The 20177-nt window shown below is 46.7% G+C and overlaps 1 protein-coding gene across 1 annotated transcript; it reads left to right on the forward strand.

Annotated features, from left to right (window-relative positions):
- On the forward strand, nt 1-20177 carry LOC119775443 (tubulin-specific chaperone cofactor E-like protein). The gene is made up of 9 exons (XM_038273426.1): nt 1-105; nt 3730-3908; nt 11493-11632; nt 12391-12572; nt 15883-16139; nt 16474-16600; nt 16734-16850; nt 16932-17043; nt 19372-20177. Exons 2-9 carry the CDS (start codon nt 3761-3763, stop codon nt 19576-19578), a joined length of 1290 nt encoding a protein of 429 aa, XP_038129354.1. The 5' UTR covers nt 1-105; nt 3730-3760; the 3' UTR covers nt 19579-20177.

A 20177-nucleotide genomic window follows, 5' to 3' on the forward strand; every position in this document is an offset into this window, starting at 1 on the left:
ACAACAACATGATGGGAAAGGTGACGTCACTTCCTGGATGTAGGGGAGACTGGAAGACAGCTGGGTTGTTTTCATCAAGCAGGGGAACCCGGCTGGACAGGAAAGGTATGTACTGACAGCGGCTCCGGTCCGATCCAGTCCGGTTCGGTTCGGTTCTCTGAGCATTTTGACTCCATTTTTAATGAGGAACTGATCCAGGATGAGGAGCAGATGCTGCTGACAGGACGCTTAGCTTCCTCCTTCTCTAACGTTTATGTTTCACCGGAAATGGAGGATTTCATTCTCCATCTGATTAAAAACACTGAATTCCATTGGAAATCTGCCCGTTTTGGATCGGATGGAGGTTTTTAATCCAAAGCAAGCCGTGATTTTTCGCACATTAACGCCTCGCTGCTTCCAGGACAGCCTTTCCATCGGATCGGTTCTATTTTCGGTGAACTGCTCCTTTAACTTTGGCTCACTAACTTTTATTCTCCGTAAATCTGTCGGTTGGTTCAAAGAGGCTTTCTGTGGTGCGTTCAGGTTAAACTCGGATATCGGAATTTCCATAATACAGTTTAAAGTCAGACCCATGTAGTTTGTTTAATCTGCACGCATTTAATCATTTGCTATTTTATTATTGTTACTATTTGCTTAAAAATAAAAAAAATCCCAACTTGCTGCTTAAAGTTATTCAAAAATGTATCAATAAATGAGTTGCTGACATTATTAAACTATTCAGTTTACCCCCATCAAAAAAAGCTAAATGAAATTCCTTTATAATTGTTTCTTCTATCTAAAAACAGATAACATTTTAAATTGTTGAGACATACTTTGGTTTAACGGCTGATTTCATGTGTGGGAGGGACCTGGACTTTGATCCCGTTAGAGGTCAAAGTCCTCATGGTGTCACGTGACTTAATCATGTCTCACTACAAATCAAATGACAGCACAAGTGTTGGCTAAATCACAGTATGCTTGTCTTTTTCTGAAACAGGTTTTAGACTAAATTAATATAAAGAGAAATCTGAATCAAAGAACCCACTATGAGTTATGATGAATTATAGGGTTTCCAGTCCCACTTTTAGGGCAAAGGTTTGTGTCAAAAATACGTCCTGATTCGTGTCAGATGCTTACAAAATCATTTCACACAGAAGAAAATGTAAAAACAAATCTATCATGACAGTAGGCTGGAAAAACAATGTCTGGCTGAGAAGTTTCTCTTATTTATTCCAATAAAGTCAAAAATCAATCCACTGGACTTTGTTTCCAAGTTTGAAGACGTTTCTCTTCCATCCAGGAAGATTTTTCAATTCCAAATGTCAGAAATAGCGTTTAGTTCCAGGTTTTATCCAGCAGCCCAACAAAGCCTGGTTTTAGTTTAGAAAACATGCAAATAGAAACGGATGAACGGGTCCCCCCCTTTGGAATGGGGGTCTTTGGCTTCGGACGGACGGTGTGGATCCATCCTCTTAGAAAAGAAAAATCATAGTAGGGAGATCATATTTAAATGTCAAATCATTATGGCTTAAAGATGTATATAAATGCACTGTTTATCAGACCATATTGTCCCAAAATTTAGAAAATTTCTATTTAAAAAAAAAAAAAATCCTGTCTTAAAATCTATTTTTATTTTTCTCGTTATCTTCTGCAGGCCAGTTAGTTCTACGCCAGCCTGAAAACCTAAATTCAGCCAATCATATATCAACGGTCATCTGTCAATCAAATGTTTTCAGTCATAGCATTTTGATTCATATGGAGGAGAAATATTTTTTCATTTGTTTTCTTTTCATATATGGGGTTCTGTTATTCCTCCTGAACCCTGCCTGCTGGTGACCTGACACATGATAAACAAACAACCGCCATCTTTTCATTTCAGAGAAGCTTGCAGACTCCAGGTTGAATAAACGCAGCTGACAGAGCTTTTGTGTCTCAGGAACTAAAAATATGACCTTTTATTGCATTAAATCAATGCCAGTCCTCTGAGTCCCTCTTGTGACATGAATGACCTCACAAATGATTTGATCAGTTTAAAAGCAGAGTAGCTGCACAGTGTATAAGTCAATATTACATCCTTCTTCTGATTTGTTTTTAGACTCTCTATTCTGAAATTTTTAAAAGTAAACAGATAAGAAATAGATGTGGCAAAGGTCAACAGGGCCAGGACTCGAACCTGCAACATCCACAATAAGGACCAAAGGCTCTGTATGTGGGCCGTATGTTTAACCCCTGCTCCACCACCTTCCCAACTATTTACATAATTAGAAACAAATTCATGTTTCTAATCATACCGTAAATCCTCTAATATGGTCCAGGCCATTATTGGAAGGAGGCCAGAATTAGAGGCAGGCCTCTATTTCTATTTGATTAAAATAGACAACAGTGGAATGAATAAAAAACAGATTGTGTCTCTTTGAACCGATAAAATACTAGGTTCATTTATTGAAAAAGTACAGTTACCATAACGGTATATAGAACATTATTCAGACATCTTCCAGCAGCTGCTATTTTTCTGCACGGCAATACAAAAAAAAAGACACAGAATGGATTCTTGGCCAAACAAAGTTTTTAAATAAATGAATGGAAACTGTTCTGCCATCACAGCCGGTCATAAAAACCAAACAATCCGGCCTCCTGTCTGCAGCACGGTCTGCGCTAAGGATGGGAATTCCCAAGCTAATGGATTGGATTCGTTAGCAAACACTGCCCCCCTGTGGTACTTGCATGGTACTATCACAGGTTGCTGAGGACTGCCCAGGAACATCGTTGGTTCCAATTATAGCCTGTATTAGCGTCCGGCCAGAATTTACCCCAGCCGACAGCAAAACCGGCCATTATTAGAGACCCGGCTGCTAACGGAATACAGGCCAATATTAGAGGATTTACGGTATTCATGTTTATTCTTCCAGTATAAATCCTGCTCTTTAAAAACGTTTTACTCTTTTACTCCAGTGAAAGTGTAATTGTACAATTTTTAAAACTACTTAAAGTATAAAAGTAAAATTAATGCAGGAAAATCTGTGAAGGCCAGAAGCTTTACTGCTCTACTCTATTAAAGGAACATTTTTCTACAATTCTGGATGATAACTTCCTTAGACTTCATTTTCTTAGTTTTATAACAAATGGTTACAAATGATTTATTGTGGTATGTGGTGAACAACAAGTTGGGGCAGCACCGAATCCAACCACAAAGAAATTAATTGTCTGGATCAAACAAATTATTTTGATGGTTTTTTTTGTTTTTTTTGTTTTTTAAATATCAACAGACCAGAATGAAAATGAGCTCAAATGAAACAAAACTAACAAGTCTATTTTTAAAATGTAAGGAATAGAAAGTAAAACTTCAGTCTACTTCAGTAAAGTAATGAAACATTTGTACTTTGTTGCTGCACACGTCTTTCTCTAACTAATGAATATTTCCCTGGATGCTCGACCAGGCTCGGACTGGGAACGATTTTCGGCTCTGGCAGTTTTACATCTACACCTGCCCACTTATCCACTACTCGACATGCGCCTCAAAGCCTCGGCTCATCTCATAACATCACTAGCAGAAAGCCATTAAACTTATCTAAGCTTGACTTTTCCCCCCCTGGATACTGTACACTGCCCCCTGGTGGCCACTTTAGCTACTTTAGTTTCTTTCTAACTTATTTTTTTATTCTTTATTCATTCAGATAAACCCAAACCATTAAAAACATTTGTCTAGTGGTGAGATAAGAGCTTAGTTTTGTGATGTTATGATGTTCACAGCTGAAGAAAAGGCCACTCCAAAGAAGGCGCCATGGAGCCCCCAGAGGAGAGGGCGGGTCGTTCCTTTGTGGAGGTGATCAATGAAAAGTACAGCCCAGAAAACTTTCCGTACCGCAGAGGTCCTGGGATGGGGGTAGTGGTAGTTCCCACTGCGGGTCTTCAGGGTTCCCCCATGAAAGGTAAATGGAAATCACAAACTGGTAACTTGACACACGTTGTACAGGTAAAAGGAAGGGAGTGAAGGAACACAGCCTTAAGGGGAACCGGCGCTGATGACCTTGGATTCAGAGACCTGATTTCCAGGGAAGGCAGGCTAAATATGCAGCCGATCACCTGGTTGGGAGCGAGAGAAAAAGTTTGATCGAGGAATTTCTGGATAAATTAGAGGAGAGCAAAGATAGATTGAAGAAGTGGATTGCATCACCAAACTCCACTGCTGCTGCTAGAGACTAAGCTAATGTGCTTCTTCCTGTCTGTCATTGAACCGGAGCATAATGTGGCATATCGGCCAATTTTCAGCTGGGTCAATTGGAACAGAAGCGTACTGATGACATCACCACATTTAAAGCTACTCTGGAGCTGCATTTCACCTCCTGTTATTGATAGTCTCTAGATAATATTATTTTTTTTTTACTTTTTTTCATTTATTATCGCAGTAATTATGAACACAGTCAGATAAACACAAATCAAATGAACATTTTGCCAAATAAACAAATAGAAAACCTCTACCAGAGCCAACGGTTCTTCAGACACGGCTATGAAGAGAGAGGGCCGCTGCAGAGGGGCTAACATTAGCCCTGGCTGCTGCAGAGGGGCTAACGTTAGCCCTGGCTGCTGCAGAGGGGCTAACGTTAGCCCTGGCTGCTGCAGACGGACTAACGTTAGCCCTGGTTGCTGCAGACGGACTAACGTTAGCCCTGGCTGCTGCAGAAGGACTAACGTTAGCCCTGGCTGCTGCAGAGGGGCTAACATTAGCCCTGGCTGCTGCAGAGGGACTAACGTTAGCCCTGGCTGCTGCAGAGGGGCTAACGTTAGCCCTGGCTGCTGCAGAGGGGCTAACGTTAGCCCTGGCTGCTGCAGAGGGGCTAACGTTAGCCCTGGCTGCTGCAGACGGACTAACGTTAGCCCTGGTTGCTGCAGACGGACTAACGTTAGCCCTGGTTGCTGCAGACGGACTAACGTTAGCCCATATGCAGCAGCCGGACTAACGTTAGCCCTGGCTGCTGCAGAAGGACTAACGTTAGCCCTGGCTGCTGCAGACGGACTAACGTTAGCCCTGGCTGCTGCAGAAGGACTAACGTTAGCCCTGGCTGCTGCAGACGGACTAACGTTAGCCCATATGCAGCAGCCGGACTAACGTTAGCCCTGGTTGCTGCAGACGGACTAACGTTAGCCCTGGCTGCTGCAGACGGACTAACGTTAGCCCATATGCAGCAGCCGGACTAACGTTAGCCCTGGTTGCTGCAGACGGACTAACGTTAGCCCTGGCTGCTGCAGACGGACTAACGTTAGCCCTGGCTGCTGCAGACGGACTAACGTTAGCCCATATGCAGCAGCCGGACTAACGTTAGCCCTGGTTGCTGCAGACGGACTAACGTTAGCCCTGGCTGCTGCAGACGGACTAACGTTAGCCCATATGCAGCAGCCGGACTAACGTTAGCCCTGGTTGCTGCAGACGGACTAACGTTAGCCCTGGCTGCTGCAGACGGACTAACGTTAGCCCTGGCTGCTGTAGACGGACTAACGTTAGCCCTGGCTGCTGCAGAAGGACTAACGTTAGCCCTGGCTGCTGCAGAAGGACTAACGTTAGCCCTGGCTGCTGCAGAAGGACTAACGTTAGCCCTGGCTGCTGCAGACGGACTAACGTTAGCCCATATGCAGCAGCCGGACTAACGTTAGCCCATATGCAGCAGCCGGACTAACGTTAGCCCTGGTTGCTGCAGACGGACTAACGTTAGCCCTGGCTGCTGCAGACGGACTAACGTTAGCCCTGGCTGCTGCAGACGGACTAACGTTAGCCCTGGCTGCTGCAGAAGGACTAACGTTAGCCCTGGCTGCTGCAGAAGGACTAACGTTAGCCCTGGCTGCTGCAGACGGACTAACATTAACCCATATGCAGCAGCCGGACTAACGTTAGCCCTGGTTGCTGCAGACGGACTAACGTTAGCCCTGGTTGCTGCAGACGGACTAACGTTAGCCCATATGCAGCAGCCGGACTAACATTAGCCCTGGCTGCTGCAGAAGGACTAACGTTAGCCCTGGCTGCTGCAGACGGACTAACGTTAGCCCTGGCTGCTGCAGACGGACTAACGTTAGCCCTGGCTGCTGCAGACGGACTAACGTTAGCCCTGGTTGCTGCAGACGGACTAACGTTAGCCCTGGCTGCTGCAGAAGGACTAACGTTAGCCCTGGCTGCTGCAGAGGGGCTAACGTTAGTCCCTCTGCAGCAGCCAGGGCTAATGTTAGCCCTGGTTGCTGCAGACGGACTAACGTTAGCCCTGGTTGCTGCAGACGGACTAACGTTAACCCATATGCAGCAGCCGGACTAACGTTAGCCCTGGTTGCTGCAGACGGACTAACGTTAGCCCTGGTTGCTGCAGACGGACTAACGTTAGCCCATATGCAGCAGCCGGACTAACATTAGCCCTGGCTGCTGCAGAGGGGCTAACGTTAGCCCTGGCTGCTGCAGAGGGGCTAACGTTAGCCCTGGCTGCTGCAGAGGGGCTAACGTTAGCCCTGGCTTCTGCAGACGGACTAACGTTAGCCCTGGTTGCTGCAGACGGACTAACGTTAGCCCTGGTTGCTGCAGACGGACTAACGTTAGCCCATATGCAGCAGCCAGACTAACGTTAGCCCTGGCTGCTGCAGAAGGACTAACGTTAGCCCTGGCTGCTGCAGACGGACTAACGTTAGCCCTGGCTGCTGCAGAAGGACTAACGTTAGCCCTGGCTGCTGCATACGGACTAACGTTAGCCCATATGCAGCAGCCGGACTAACGTTAGCCCTGGTTGCTGCAGACGGACTAACGTTAGCCCTGGCTGCTGCAGACGGACTAACGTTAGCCCATATGCAGCAGCCGGACTAACGTTAGCCCTGGTTGCTGCAGACGGACTAACGTTAGCCCTGGCTGCTGCAGACGGACTAACGTTAGCCCTGGCTGCTGCAGACGGACTAACGTTAGCCCTGGCTGCTGCAGACGGACTAACGTTAGCACTGGCTGCTGCAGAAGGACTAACGTTAGCCCTGGCTGCTGCAGAAGGACTAACGTTAGCCCATATGCAGCAGCCGGACTAACGTTAGCCCTGGTTGCTGCAGACGGACTAACGTTAGCCCTGGCTGCTGCAGAAGGACTAACGTTAGCCCTGGCTGCTGCAGACGGACTAACGTTAGCCCATATGCAGCAGCCGGACTAACGTTAGCCCTGGTTGCTGCAGACGGACTAACGTTAGCCCTGGCTGCTGCAGACGGACTAACGTTAGCCCATATGCAGCAGCCGGACTAACGTTAGCCCTGGTTGCTGCAGACGGACTAACGTTAGCCCTGGCTGCTGCAGACGGACTAACGTTAGCCCTGGCTGCTGCAGACGGACTAACGTTAGCCCTGGCTGCTGCAGAAGGACTAACGTTAGCCCTGGCTGCTGCAGACGGACTAACGTTAACCCATATGCAGCAGCCGGACTAACGTTAGCCCTGGCTGCTGCAGACGGACTAACGTTAGCCCTGGCTGCTGCAGACGGACTAACGTTAGCCCTGGCTGCTGCAGAAGGACTAACGTTAGCCCTGGCTGCTGCAGACGGACTAACGTTAACCCATATGCAGCAGCCGGACTAACGTTAGCCCTGGCTGCTGCAGACGGACTAACGTTAGCCCTGGCTGCTGCAGACGGACTAACGTTAGCCCTGGCTGCTGCAGAAGGACTAACGTTAGCCCTGGCTGCTGCAGACGGACTAACGTTAGCCCATATGCAGCAGCCGGACTAACGTTAGCCCTGGTTGCTGCAGATGGACTAACGTTAGCCCTGGCTGCTGCAGACGGACTAACGTTAGCCCTGGCTGCTGCAGACGGACTAACGTTAGCCCTGGCTGCTGCAGAAGGACTAACGTTAGCCCTGGCTGCTGCAGAAGGACTAACGTTAGCCCTGGCTGCTGCAGACGGACTAACGTTAACCCATATGCAGCAGCCGGACTAACGTTAGCCCTGGTTGCTGCAGACGGACTAACGTTAGCCCTGGTTGCTGCAGACGGACTAACGTTAGCCCATATGCAGCAGCCGGACTAACATTAGCCCTGGCTGCTGCAGAAGGACTAACGTTAGCCCTGGCTGCTGCAGACGGACTAACGTTAGCCCTGGCTGCTGCAGACGGACTAACGTTAGCCCTGGCTGCTGCAGACGGACTAACGTTAGCCCTGGCTGCTGCAGACGGACTAACGTTAGCCCTGGCTGCTGCAGAAGGACTAACTTTAGCCCTGGCTGCTGCAGACGGACTAACGTTAGCCCATATGCAGCAGCCGGACTAACGTTAGCCCTGGTTGCTGCAGACGGACTAACGTTAGCCCTGGCTGCTGCAGACGGACTAACGTTAGCCCTGGCTGCTGCAGACGGACTAACGTTAGCCCTGGCTGCTGCAGAAGGACTAACGTTAGCCCTGGCTGCTGCAGAAGGACTAACGTTAGCCCTGGCTGCTGCAGACGGACTAACGTTAACCCATATGCAGCAGCCGGACTAACGTTAGCCCTGGTTGCTGCAGACGGACTAACGTTAGCCCTGGTTGCTGCAGATGGACTAACGTTAGCCCATATGCAGCAGCCGGACTAACATTAGCCCTGGCTGCTGCAGAAGGACTAACGTTAGCCCTGGCTGCTGCAGACGGACTAACGTTAGCCCTGGCTGCTGCAGACGGACTAACGTTAGCCCTGGCTGCTGCAGAAGGACTAACGTTAGCCCTGGCTGCTGCAGACGGACTAACGTTAACCCATATGCAGCAGCCGGACTAACGTTAGCCCTGGCTGCTGCAGACGGACTAACGTTAGCCCTGGCTGCTGCAGACGGACTAACGTTAGCCCTGGCTGCTGCAGAAGGACTAACGTTAGCCCTGGCTGCTGCAGACGGACTAACGTTAACCCATATGCAGCAGCCGGACTAACGTTAGCCCTGGCTGCTGCAGACGGACTAACGTTAGCCCTGGCTGCTGCAGACGGACTAACGTTAGCCCTGGCTGCTGCAGAAGGACTAACGTTAGCCCTGGCTGCTGCAGACGGACTAACGTTAGCCCATATGCAGCAGCCGGACTAACGTTAGCCCTGGTTGCTGCAGATGGACTAACGTTAGCCCTGGCTGCTGCAGACGGACTAACGTTAGCCCTGGCTGCTGCAGACGGACTAACGTTAGCCCTGGCTGCTGCAGAAGGACTAACGTTAGCCCTGGCTGCTGCAGAAGGACTAACGTTAGCCCTGGCTGCTGCAGACGGACTAACGTTAACCCATATGCAGCAGCCGGACTAACGTTAGCCCTGGTTGCTGCAGACGGACTAACGTTAGCCCTGGTTGCTGCAGACGGACTAACGTTAGCCCATATGCAGCAGCCGGACTAACATTAGCCCTGGCTGCTGCAGAAGGACTAACGTTAGCCCTGGCTGCTGCAGACGGACTAACGTTAGCCCTGGCTGCTGCAGACGGACTAACGTTAGCCCTGGCTGCTGCAGACGGACTAACGTTAGCCCTGGCTGCTGCAGACGGACTAACGTTAGCCCTGGCTGCTGCAGAAGGACTAACTTTAGCCCTGGCTGCTGCAGACGGACTAACGTTAGCCCATATGCAGCAGCCGGACTAACGTTAGCCCTGGTTGCTGCAGACGGACTAACGTTAGCCCTGGCTGCTGCAGACGGACTAACGTTAGCCCTGGCTGCTGCAGACGGACTAACGTTAGCCCTGGCTGCTGCAGAAGGACTAACGTTAGCCCTGGCTGCTGCAGAAGGACTAACGTTAGCCCTGGCTGCTGCAGACGGACTAACGTTAACCCATATGCAGCAGCCGGACTAACGTTAGCCCTGGTTGCTGCAGACGGACTAACGTTAGCCCTGGTTGCTGCAGATGGACTAACGTTAGCCCATATGCTGCAGAAGGACTAACGTTAGCCCTGGCTGCTGCAGACGGACTAACGTTAGCCCTGGCTGCTGCAGACGGACTAACGTTAGCCCTGGCTGCTGCAGACGGACTAACGTTAGCCCTGGCTGCTGCAGACGGACTAATGTTAGCCCATATGCAGCAGCCGGACTAACGTTAGCCCTGGTTGCTGCAGACGGACTAACGTTAGCCCTGGCCGCTGCAGACGGACTAACGTTAGCCCTGGCTGCTGCAGAAGGACTAACGTTAGCCCTGGCTGCTGCAGACGGACTAACGTTAGCCCTGGCTGCTGCTGACGGACTAACGTTAGCCCTGGCTGCTGCAGACGGACTAACGTTAGCCCTGGCTGCTGCAGATGGACTAACGTTAGCCCTGGCCGCTGCAGAAGGACTAACGTTAGCCCTGGCCGCTGCAGAAGGACTAACGTTAGCCCTGGCCGCTGCAGAAGGACTAACGTTAGCCCTGGCTGCTGCAGAAGGACTAACGTTAGCCCTGGCTGCTGCAGAAGGACTAACGTTAGCCCTGGCCGCTGCAGACGGGCTAACTTTAGCCCATATGCAGCAGCCGGACTAACGTTAGCCCATATGCAGCAGCCAGACTAACGTTAGCCCTGGTTGCTGCAGACAGACTAACGTTAGCCCTGGCTGCTGCAGACGGACTAAAGTTAGCCCTGGCTGCTGCAGACGGACTAATGTTAGCCCTGGTTGCTGCAGACGGACTAACGTTAGCCCATATGCAGCAGCCGGACTAACGTTAGCCCTGGCTGCTGCAGAAGGACTAACGTTAGCCCTGGCTGCTGCAGACGGACTAACGTTAGCCCATATGCAGCAGCCGGACTAACGTTAGCCCTGGCTGCTGCAGAAGGACTAACGTTAGCCCTGGCTGCTGCAGAAGGACTAACGTTAGCCCTGGCTGCTGCAGACGGACTAAAGTTAGCCCTGGCTGCTGCAGACGGACTAACGTTAGCCCTGGTTGCTGCAGACGGACTAACGTTAGCCCATATGCAGCAGCCGGACTAACGTTAGCCCTGGCTGCTGCAGAAGGACTAACGTTAGCCCTGGCTGCTGCAGAAGGACTAACGTTAGCCCTGGCTGCTGCAGAAGGACTAACGTTAGCCCTGGCCGCTGCAGACGGGCTAACGTCAGCCCTGGCCGCTGCAGACGGCTAACGTTAGCCCTGGCCGCTGCAGACGGGCTAACGTTAGCCCTGGCTGCGATTAGCCTCGGAGCTCCGCCGGTTGCTGCAGTCTTCTCAACATGGGAGCTTTTATTTTAAATTACGCACTAAATAAGGAAATCGTCCATACAGTGAAGCTTAAAGTATTATATTCTTGCCTCGAAAGACCTTAAAACTTACTTTTTATTATATTTATTATTACTGAACAACAGCAAAAGAAAAGAGAACTTTTAACTTAATACTCTGAGCGCTGTGAGCGCTAACCTGGAAGCTGCTGCAGTGCATGCTGGGACAGCTGTCAGTCTAGAGACCGTGGGCCGGGGAATTCTGCTGCGAGTTGCTGGGAAGTGGGCTGCCATTCGGCTGGCGTTTGCCTGGGAAGGGCCATTTTGAATGGCCATTACCGAAAGGGTCTGGTGACGCTCAGGACCCCAAAGAGACTAACCCTATCCCTGTGTCCCTGTAGACCGCCTGAACTTGCCCAGTGTGCTGGTGCTGAACAGCTGCGGGATCAACAAGGCGGGGGACCAGGCGGATATCGCTGCCTTTTGCGCTCATGTTATTGAGCTGGACCTTTCGCACAACAATCTGCACGACTGGCATGAGGTAACATTGAAATGCACCACTGCTAGCTGTTGTTACCTACATTTGGCAACAAAGTTGGGAATCCATGCAGCTTCCCGACCATCTGCTTTATTCATGCTAATTCATTGCGACGTTTTTTAAACTTTTATGTTGAAACCGGGGTATATGAACTAATTCCAAAAAAGTTAAAAACAACTGGACTTTGTTTCCAAGTTTGAAGACGTTTCTCTTCCATCCAGGAAGATTTTTCAATTCCAAATGTCAGAAATAGCGTTTAGGTCCAGGTTTTATCCAGCAGCCCAACAAAGCCTGGTTTTAGTTTAGAAAACATGCAAATAGAAACGGATGAACGGGTCCCCCCCTTTGGAATGGGGGTCGTTTGGCTTCTTTGTTAGCCTGCAATGCCCCATACCTGTCTATGTCTCTGAAAGGGGGGTTGACCCGTTAAAGGGAATTGTTGGCCTGGCTGAATAGGTGAGGTCTTCTGTTCCCCTGTAAGGGGGTTGGGGCTGCGATGATAGCGGGAAAGAATCAACTCTATCGCTGCATTGTAGGTTTTTGAAGGCTTTGTTGGGCTGCTGGATAAAACCTGGAACTCAACGTTATTTCTGACATTTTGAATTGAAAAATCTTCCTGGATGGAAGAGAAACGTCTTTAAACATGAAAACAAAATCCAGTGGATTGATTTGAACTTTTTTTAAATGACTTTGACCTGGATGACTGAGAATCTTCACCAGCAGGTAGATGAACCTACTAAGACCCAAATATTTTTTTTCAGATCAGTAAAATCACATCAAGCATCCCCAATCTGGAATTCCTCAACTTGAGCTCCAACCCGCTGGCAGGAACCATTCTTGAGCCGCAGTGCGCCGAAGCCTTTCCCCGAGTGCGACGCCTCGTTCTCAACAACACTCAAATCTCCTGGGATACGGTGATGCTGCTGACCCAGAACATTCCAGAGTAAGACAAAGAGCGACACTAGAACCGTGTCTTACAACCGTACGAACCGTTTCGCATTGGGGCGTTACTAGCTGCTCGGGTGGTTTTAATGTTGAATGCTTGGGTAATTTACGGTTGATAGTTGGGCTTACTTGTTTTGTTGGTTGGTATTTTACTTAGTTTTGGTTAATTGGTGAAAGGTATTTGTTTGGTTAGTTAATTGGCTTATTAGCTGGTTGGTTGTTGGTTGTTTTTTAACCAGCTCAATGGTTGGAAAGGCAAGTTTATTTGTATAGAACAATTCAGTACATGGACTATTCAACGTGCTTTACATGAATTAGATTACAAAATAAAATAAAAAAAGCAGAATAAAAGAGTAAAAAAGAAAAGATAAAAGCAGGTAGAGAAGAAAATCAAATGTTTGACATGAACCTTAAACTAATAATCCCTCAGTTAACCATCTGACTCCATCAGTCAAAGGCAGATCTAAACTAACAGGTTTTTAATTTTGACTTCAAAGAACTCAGGCTTTCAGCTCTTTCCCAGTCTGCAGTTTGTTCCAGATCCGTGGAGCATAGATGCTGCCTCTCCATGTTTGGTTCTAGCTCTGGTTGGACAGAGGAGGCTGGAACTAGAAGACCTGAGTGGTCTGGGAGGTAGATCCACTCAAAATAGATCTGTTATGGATTGCGGTGCTAATCTATTCAGTGATTTCTAGACTAACAGAAGGATTTTAAAGTCTATTCTCTGAGCTACAGGGAGCCGGTGGAAGGAATTCAGAACTGGGCTGATGTGATCTACTTTCTATAGTTCTAGTGAGGACGCAGGCAGCAGCGTCTGGATCAACTGCAGCTGTCTGACGGACTTTTTAGGCAAACCTATTCAATTCAATTCAGTTTATTTATATAGCGCCAAATTCACAACACATGTCATCTCAAGGCACTTTCCAGTTCAACCAGATCATACAGTCAAATTGATACAAAGTTTTCTATCTAAGGAAAACCAGCTGATTGCATCGACTCATTGACTCTTCAGCAATCCCTCACACTAAGCATGCTTGTAGCGACAGTGGAGAGGAAAAACTCCCTTTGAACAGGAAGAAACCTCCAGCAGAACCAGGCTCAGTGTGAGCGGCCATCTGCTGAGGCCCACTGGGGTTCAAGGAGACAGAAGCAGACATAGAAAAAGAAGCATAGATACAAAAGGCAACTGTCAACCAGCTCCACAGGCGGCCCCGTCCAGGAAACACACAGCCAGGCAGACGAGCTCCGAGCCAGCTCCCATGTCAGAGGATGAAGAGAGCACATCCAGTTAGTCACAGTCAGAGAAACAGGACTACACTGGAAAACAGGCCAAGCTCCAACATCTATAAACAAGGGTGTTGATGGAAGCAGCACAGCTGATGTTTCTTTCCAGGATGACGTCACAGCCAAACAGGAACAGACCAGATGAAGCTACTATGAGAAAAAGCAGAGAGAGCAGAACGTTAGAGATTGAACTAACGTTCAACAGATTCTGCAGAATAGGAGAACAGAGAGAGAATGAAGCAGAATGATGAAATGGGGGTCCCTATGTCCTCCAAAAGTCTAAGCCTATAGCAGCATAACTATAGAGATAGCTCAGGATAACCTGAGCCACTCTAACTAGAAGCTTTATCAAAAAGGAAAGTTTTAAGCCTAGCCTTAAAAGTAGACAGGGTGTCTGCCTCACGGACTAAAACTGGTAGTTGGTTCCACAGGAGAGGAGCCTGAGAACTAAAAGATCTGCCTCCCATTCTACTTTTAGAAATTCTAGGAACCACTAGTAAACCTGCAGATTGAGAGCGAAGTGCTCTGTTAGGAACATAAGGAACAATCAGATCTCTGATATCAGATGGAGCTTGGCCATTTAAGGCTTTATATGTGAGAAGGAGGATTTTAAATTCTATTCTGGATTTAACAGGAAGCCAATGAAGAGAAGCCAGGATAGGCGAGATATGATCTCTCTTTTTCATTTTCATCAGAACTCTGGCTGCAGCATTTTGGATCAGCTGAAGGCTTTTAACTACAGTTTGTGGACTTCCTGATAGTAAAGAATTACAATAGTCCAGCCTTGAAGTAACAAATGCATGGACTAGTTTCTCAGCATCACCCCTGGACAGGAGATTTCTAATTTTTGCAATGTTCCTCAGATGAAAGAAGGAAATTCTAGAAACCTCTTTGATCTGGGATTTAAATGACAGGTCCTGATCAAAAATAACACCAAGATTTTTTACTTTATTATCTGAAATCAGTTTAATCCCATCCAAATGAAGTGACTGGCTAATCAGCTTCTTTTTCAGAGACTCTGGTCCAAAGACTATAACTTCTGTTTTATCTGCATTCAGAAGCAGAAAGTTAAGAGTCATCCAGGTTTTTATGTCTTCAAGACATGCCTGTAATCTATGTAATGGGTTAGCTTCATCTGGATTTATAGACAGATATAGCTGGGTATCATCAGCGTAACAGTGGAAATTAATCCCTATGAAGAAACTGTTGCAGTGATCATTTGTACTAAAGATAAATGCATGAATGATTTTTTCTAGATCCTGCTGGACATTACTCCTTTAATCCTCGAGATGTTCTTCCGATTATCAAAGGCTGACTTAGTAACTAAAGGTTCAGGTGTGAGTCCATCATGACACCAAGATTTTAGCCATAAGACTTCAGCTACTACTAGCTGTAGTAGCTGAAGCTGGAAGCTAACTCTGGATCTCTGCTCCTTTGGTCCAAAGATTATTACCTCAGTTTGGTTTTTATTCAGTCGTAAAGACATTGGGATGTAAAGCTGTGCATCATCTGCATAGTTATGGTAACGGATCTAGTTGTTCGCTATAATCTGAGCTAAGTGGAGCATGTAGATGTTGAATAGGAGGGGCCCCAGGATGGAGCCTTGGGGAACCCCACATGTGATTTTTCTGGTCTCTGATTTAAAGTTCCCTACTGACACATAGGAGTCCCTGTCCATCAGGGAGGATTTAAAGCAGTCCAGTGTGAACCAGAAAGGCCGACCCAGTTTTCTAATAAAATGCAGTGATCAACAGCATCAAACGCTGCACTGAGGGCCCACAATAACCGGCACTGTGGTTCTTCCACAGTCTGAACTTATACTCCTCCTCAAATCTCCTCAAATCTGCTGCAATTATATAGATGAAAAAATTATCATCCCATGAACGCTGAAGGTAGAAGAAGAATAGCTTCACCACCAACTGGGGATGGGTTCACCTTCAGATCTATTGTATGTCTCTTCCTGTTTCCCCCTCAGTGTGTGTTTTCCTCAGTCCCAGCTGGGCTCTCCTGGTGTTCTCCTGCAGGCTGGAGGAGCTGTTCCTGTGCCTTAACGAGTACAGAAGTGTAAGTGCCTCTAGTGTGGCCTGCCCCACGCTGCGCCTCCTTCACATCACCGACAACAGCCTCCAGGACTGGGCAGAGGTGTGCAAGTTTGGCTCCATGTTCCCCAGACTGGACACTCTGATAATGGCCAACAACAACTTGGCCTCCATTCAGGACAGCAAGGATATTCTGGAACGGCTCTTCCCCAAGCTGCGCAGCATTAACTTAAACAACTCAGGTGAGTCTCCAGTAATCTGTCCGTCTCTAGAACTGATGATATTTAATGATGAAGCTACTATGAGAAAAAGCAGAGAGAGCAGAACGTTAGAGATTGAACTAACAGATTCTGCAGAGTGGGAGAATAGAGATAGAATGAAGCAGAATGATGAAAAAGGGGTCCCTATGTCCTCCAGCAGTCTAAGCCTATAGCAGCAGAACTATAGAAATAGCTCAGGATAACCTATTTTACATGGGGTATAAGAAAGATTTAGCCTTTTGAAAAAATGTTAATTAAAATAAAAGAAAAATTATCGGCATAAACTAAAATCTCCACTTCTGTTGCTGGTTGTCAGGTCTTAATCGATGGGAAGACATCGAGAAGCTGAACTTCTTTCCGAAGTTAGAGGAGGTTCGATTGCAGGGTATTCCCTTACTGCAGGCTTACACCAATGCAGAGCGCCGCAACCTCGTGATAGCTCAGTGAGTTACTTTTATAAAATAAATGTCTTCCTGTCTGCATGACCACTGTGTGAGAAAATTGTCTTTAGATTAGTTTGTTTTAGATTCATGTAGCTAAAGCTCGTCTTGCCAATGTGTGCGCGGTTCTCCTCAGGCTTCCCTCAGTTTCCCTTTTAAACGGCAGCGTTGTGACCGACGCCGAGCGAGAAGATGCAGAGCGGTTCTTCATTCGTCACTACCTACAGTGCCCTGAGAAGGAGCTACCTTACAGGTAACCTGCTCTGCCTGCACAGCTTTATTCTAGCTGCTAAAAATGTCGACTAGCTAAACAAACTGATCTTTCCCTCCTCAGATACCATTCCCTGGTAACCAAGTATGGCAAGCTGGAGCCTCTGGCTGAGATCGACCTCAGACCTCGCTGCTACGCTCAGGTCGAAGTTCACTGTGAGGAGAAAGTGGAGCAGGTTAGAGAAGCACTGATTTACAGTTAAAAGAAGAAATGCTTCTTGTTTTGTCACAAAAAAAACAGAAATAGTCGTATTTCTTTCTTTATATCTTATACCACGTCCATTACTAGCTTCCCTCCTAGCTTCCTTCCTACTACAGCACTGATTAACAGCGTCTTCTGACCCTGAAAAAGTTAAAAACAGGTTATAATTCTCCTATTAATTCTCAAATTGCACATAGAAATACTTCAAAAAATTATATATCCTTTGTTAGATTTTCCCCAATGGAGGTGTCCTTTTTTTTTTCTCCAGTGCAATGCATGCTGGGTAGATGTTGTGGTTTGTCTGACTGGACTGAAACCTTCAGAGTAAGACAGTAAGGCTAACATTAGCAGAGTTGTTTTTTATATATATATATATATATTTTGTATTTGTTAGAACAAAACGGCCCCCACTGTTTCCCTTATTTGAGCAAACACCATTAGCAGAAGCTAACCTGAAACCAAAAGGCTGTTTCGCAATTCACAAGAACGTGAGTATAGACTTGTGTTCTCCCCAAGTATTTTCTTGACAGCGTGTCCTGGGCCTCCTCCCGGTGGGACGTGCCTGGAACACCTCACCAGGGAGACGTCCAGGAGGCGTCCTAATCAGATGCCGAGCCACCTCAGCTGGCTCCTCCCAACGTGGAGGAGCAGAGACTCTACTCTGTGTCCTCCCAGGATGACTCTAAAGCATCTATGGTCATGACCCAAAGCTCATGACCATAGATGAGAGTAGGAACGTAGTGTGCTTCGCTATCAGAACCAGTGTCTCTACCCGATCCATACCGGAAGCACGTCCGTACCATCGGCTCATTGATGCATGTGCAAGAAGATTTTCATCCTGGTCGCCATAAATTTGGTAATTATGGTACTAAAAGTACTTATTTCTATCCTTAACCTCTTAACATCCACCTCATTTTGGGCAATCCTCGCCTATTTTGCATACCTAAATGAAAAAGCTAATAAGTTAGGAACTGTAAGCCCAAATTACATGTGCAATACATTATTTGAAAGTAACACCCTCTAATTTCTGAATACATAAAATTGGGTGAGTAGAACACAGAACAAGCTGCATCAGTTCAAACATGACTCAAAGTTGTTGTTTTTTTTTATTCTCAAAATGATAGGTCTTTTTTGAACAGCAGTAATAAAGACATTTTTGAGAAAAGGCAGGTTTCATTATATCATATGTGTTCTACATTATGTCATCCACAACTGCAGAACATTTCAGACCTCTAGCTATAACAGTTCCAGAGCTGTGGGGTTTGAATGTTTGGTGTCAGCTTGGAGCTGCGAACTATGGCTCCATCTGCTGGCGACCCGGTGGGTTTTAAGAGGTTAAATCACTAAAGAATGCAAATACAGATCTTAAAAAAAAAGTTTTAAGACTTTTTTGAGAAAATTTCATGCTTTTTACATTTTGTCCGTTAAACTGCTTCCGGCAAAATGCAATTAAACCATCTTTAACTGCATTTTTGTTGTTTTTTTCTTCGAATTATGCACTATATGCCATAATGTTAACAAGACGAGAAAAAAATAAAACTGAAGAAGGCTATTTTATGTTTGAATCCAAAGGCAAAAAAGTTAGCTCCCGGAACTAGCATAGGATCCCATTTCCAGGACAGATTAGGTACAGACAAGTGGTGAAACAGAAATGCTTTTGATGAATTTATTCTCTCAGGAAATACATTATTAACCTTTAACACATTATAGATTAGTACGCTTACTATTTTAGGGGAGGGAAAAATGTAATTTAATTTTTTCTTACAGAGTAAAATTGAGGGCGACCCGGACGTATTTCTGGTTCCACAGATGAGCTGATTTTTTTTTTTCTAGCTTTTTATTATCATTCTATTGTCACAAGTACAGAGCACTGAAATGAACCTTCTGCATTGTGGGGTTAAGTGTCTTTCTCAGGAACCCAGAGTGTCCAACTGTGGGAGTGAGCATAACACTGGAAGACTGGTTCATTTAGCAACAATCCAGTGCTGCCAGTGGCCTTCATGGTGGCTAAACTTGGAAGTAACGGGTCTAGTGCCCCTAGTGGTTAAACGTATTAGTGTTGCTTTGAAAGTGGGTGGACCTTATTGTCATTAGGACCAGGAGAATGTGTTTTTAGGGCAAATAATCCCTGGTACTGCCTAAAACATCTCTCGTTCAAAGCCTCCATCCAACTAGGGCTAACAAAGAATCTTTGTTAGCTTAGCTCATTTATGTTAGCTGGATGGTTATGTAGTTTTTTGTTTTGATTCCCTTTTTTGTTGGATAAATGGTGTCACTGTGGTTCTGTTTGACTTTGTTTCAGCTCAACATCCGGTTGGACCAAACCGTGGCTGACCTGAAGAAGCAGCTGACGACGGTGGTCCAGCTCTCCACCAACAGCATGAGGCTCTACTACATCAACAAGGACAGCGCCTTTGGTCCGGAGGAACTGAAGTACAACACGCGGGCCCTCCACTCCTACCTCATCCAGGATGGGGATGAAATATTGGTGGTTCCCAAGACCAAGTAGAAGCCTTTTGTTGTGCAGCTTGATAAGAAGAAGTTATTTGCTGAGGATTATGTTGATTGTTAAGTTGATATTGGTTGAAAATAGTTTTGAAGGTGGCTCGCCTTTTGTAGTGTAGAGCAGCAGTTTTAAGACGAGCGCCATATTGGAGGCTAGTTGGTTGGCGCTCGGTGAAAATCCAGAAATAACAAGTTTCAGTTTTATTTGAAGGGAAACTCAGTCAAGCGAGTGGATAGATCCATCACCGCACAGCAAAACTCCGCTGCTTATGTTTTACATGGCATCCACCAAGGCACCTTCACAGGCAAACTCCACGCCGGCTCGCCCACCTGACTGAACAAGAACCGGTTGCTATGTGGAGACGGACTAATTTCAGGGGCACCGTGGCCTTCAGCACTGTAGAAAATCTCACCAAACAAAAGTAAAACACAGCATGTGTGATCAAAATGGGTCCATTTGTGTGGAAGGACATTTGAAAGTCGTAGGGAAATCATATTTAAATGTCAAATCATTCTGGCTTAAACATGTATGTAAATGTATTCTTTATCAGACTATATATTCCCAAAAGATAGAAAATTAAAATCTGTTTTTTTTCCGCGTTA

The sequence above is a fragment of the Cyprinodon tularosa genome, unplaced genomic scaffold (genome assembly GCF_016077235.1).
Source record: "Cyprinodon tularosa strain WSP-4 unplaced genomic scaffold, ASM1607723v1 ctg871, whole genome shotgun sequence".
In the NCBI taxonomy this organism is placed as follows: Eukaryota; Metazoa; Chordata; class Actinopteri; order Cyprinodontiformes; family Cyprinodontidae; genus Cyprinodon; species Cyprinodon tularosa.

Excerpts from the sequence above, each read along its gene's own strand:
- LOC119775443 (XM_038273426.1), top strand. The coding sequence starts at position 3,761 with ATGGAGCCCCCAGAGGAGAGGGCGGGTCGTTCCTTTGTGGAGGTGATC. Across the intron at positions 16,601-16,733 it reads CGCAACCTCGTGATAGCTCA|GCTTCCCTCAGTTTCCCTTT; the intron begins GTGAGTTACTTT and ends GGTTCTCCTCAG. Across the intron at positions 17,044-19,371 it reads GTGAGGAGAAAGTGGAGCAG|CTCAACATCCGGTTGGACCA; the intron begins GTTAGAGAAGCA and ends ACTTTGTTTCAG.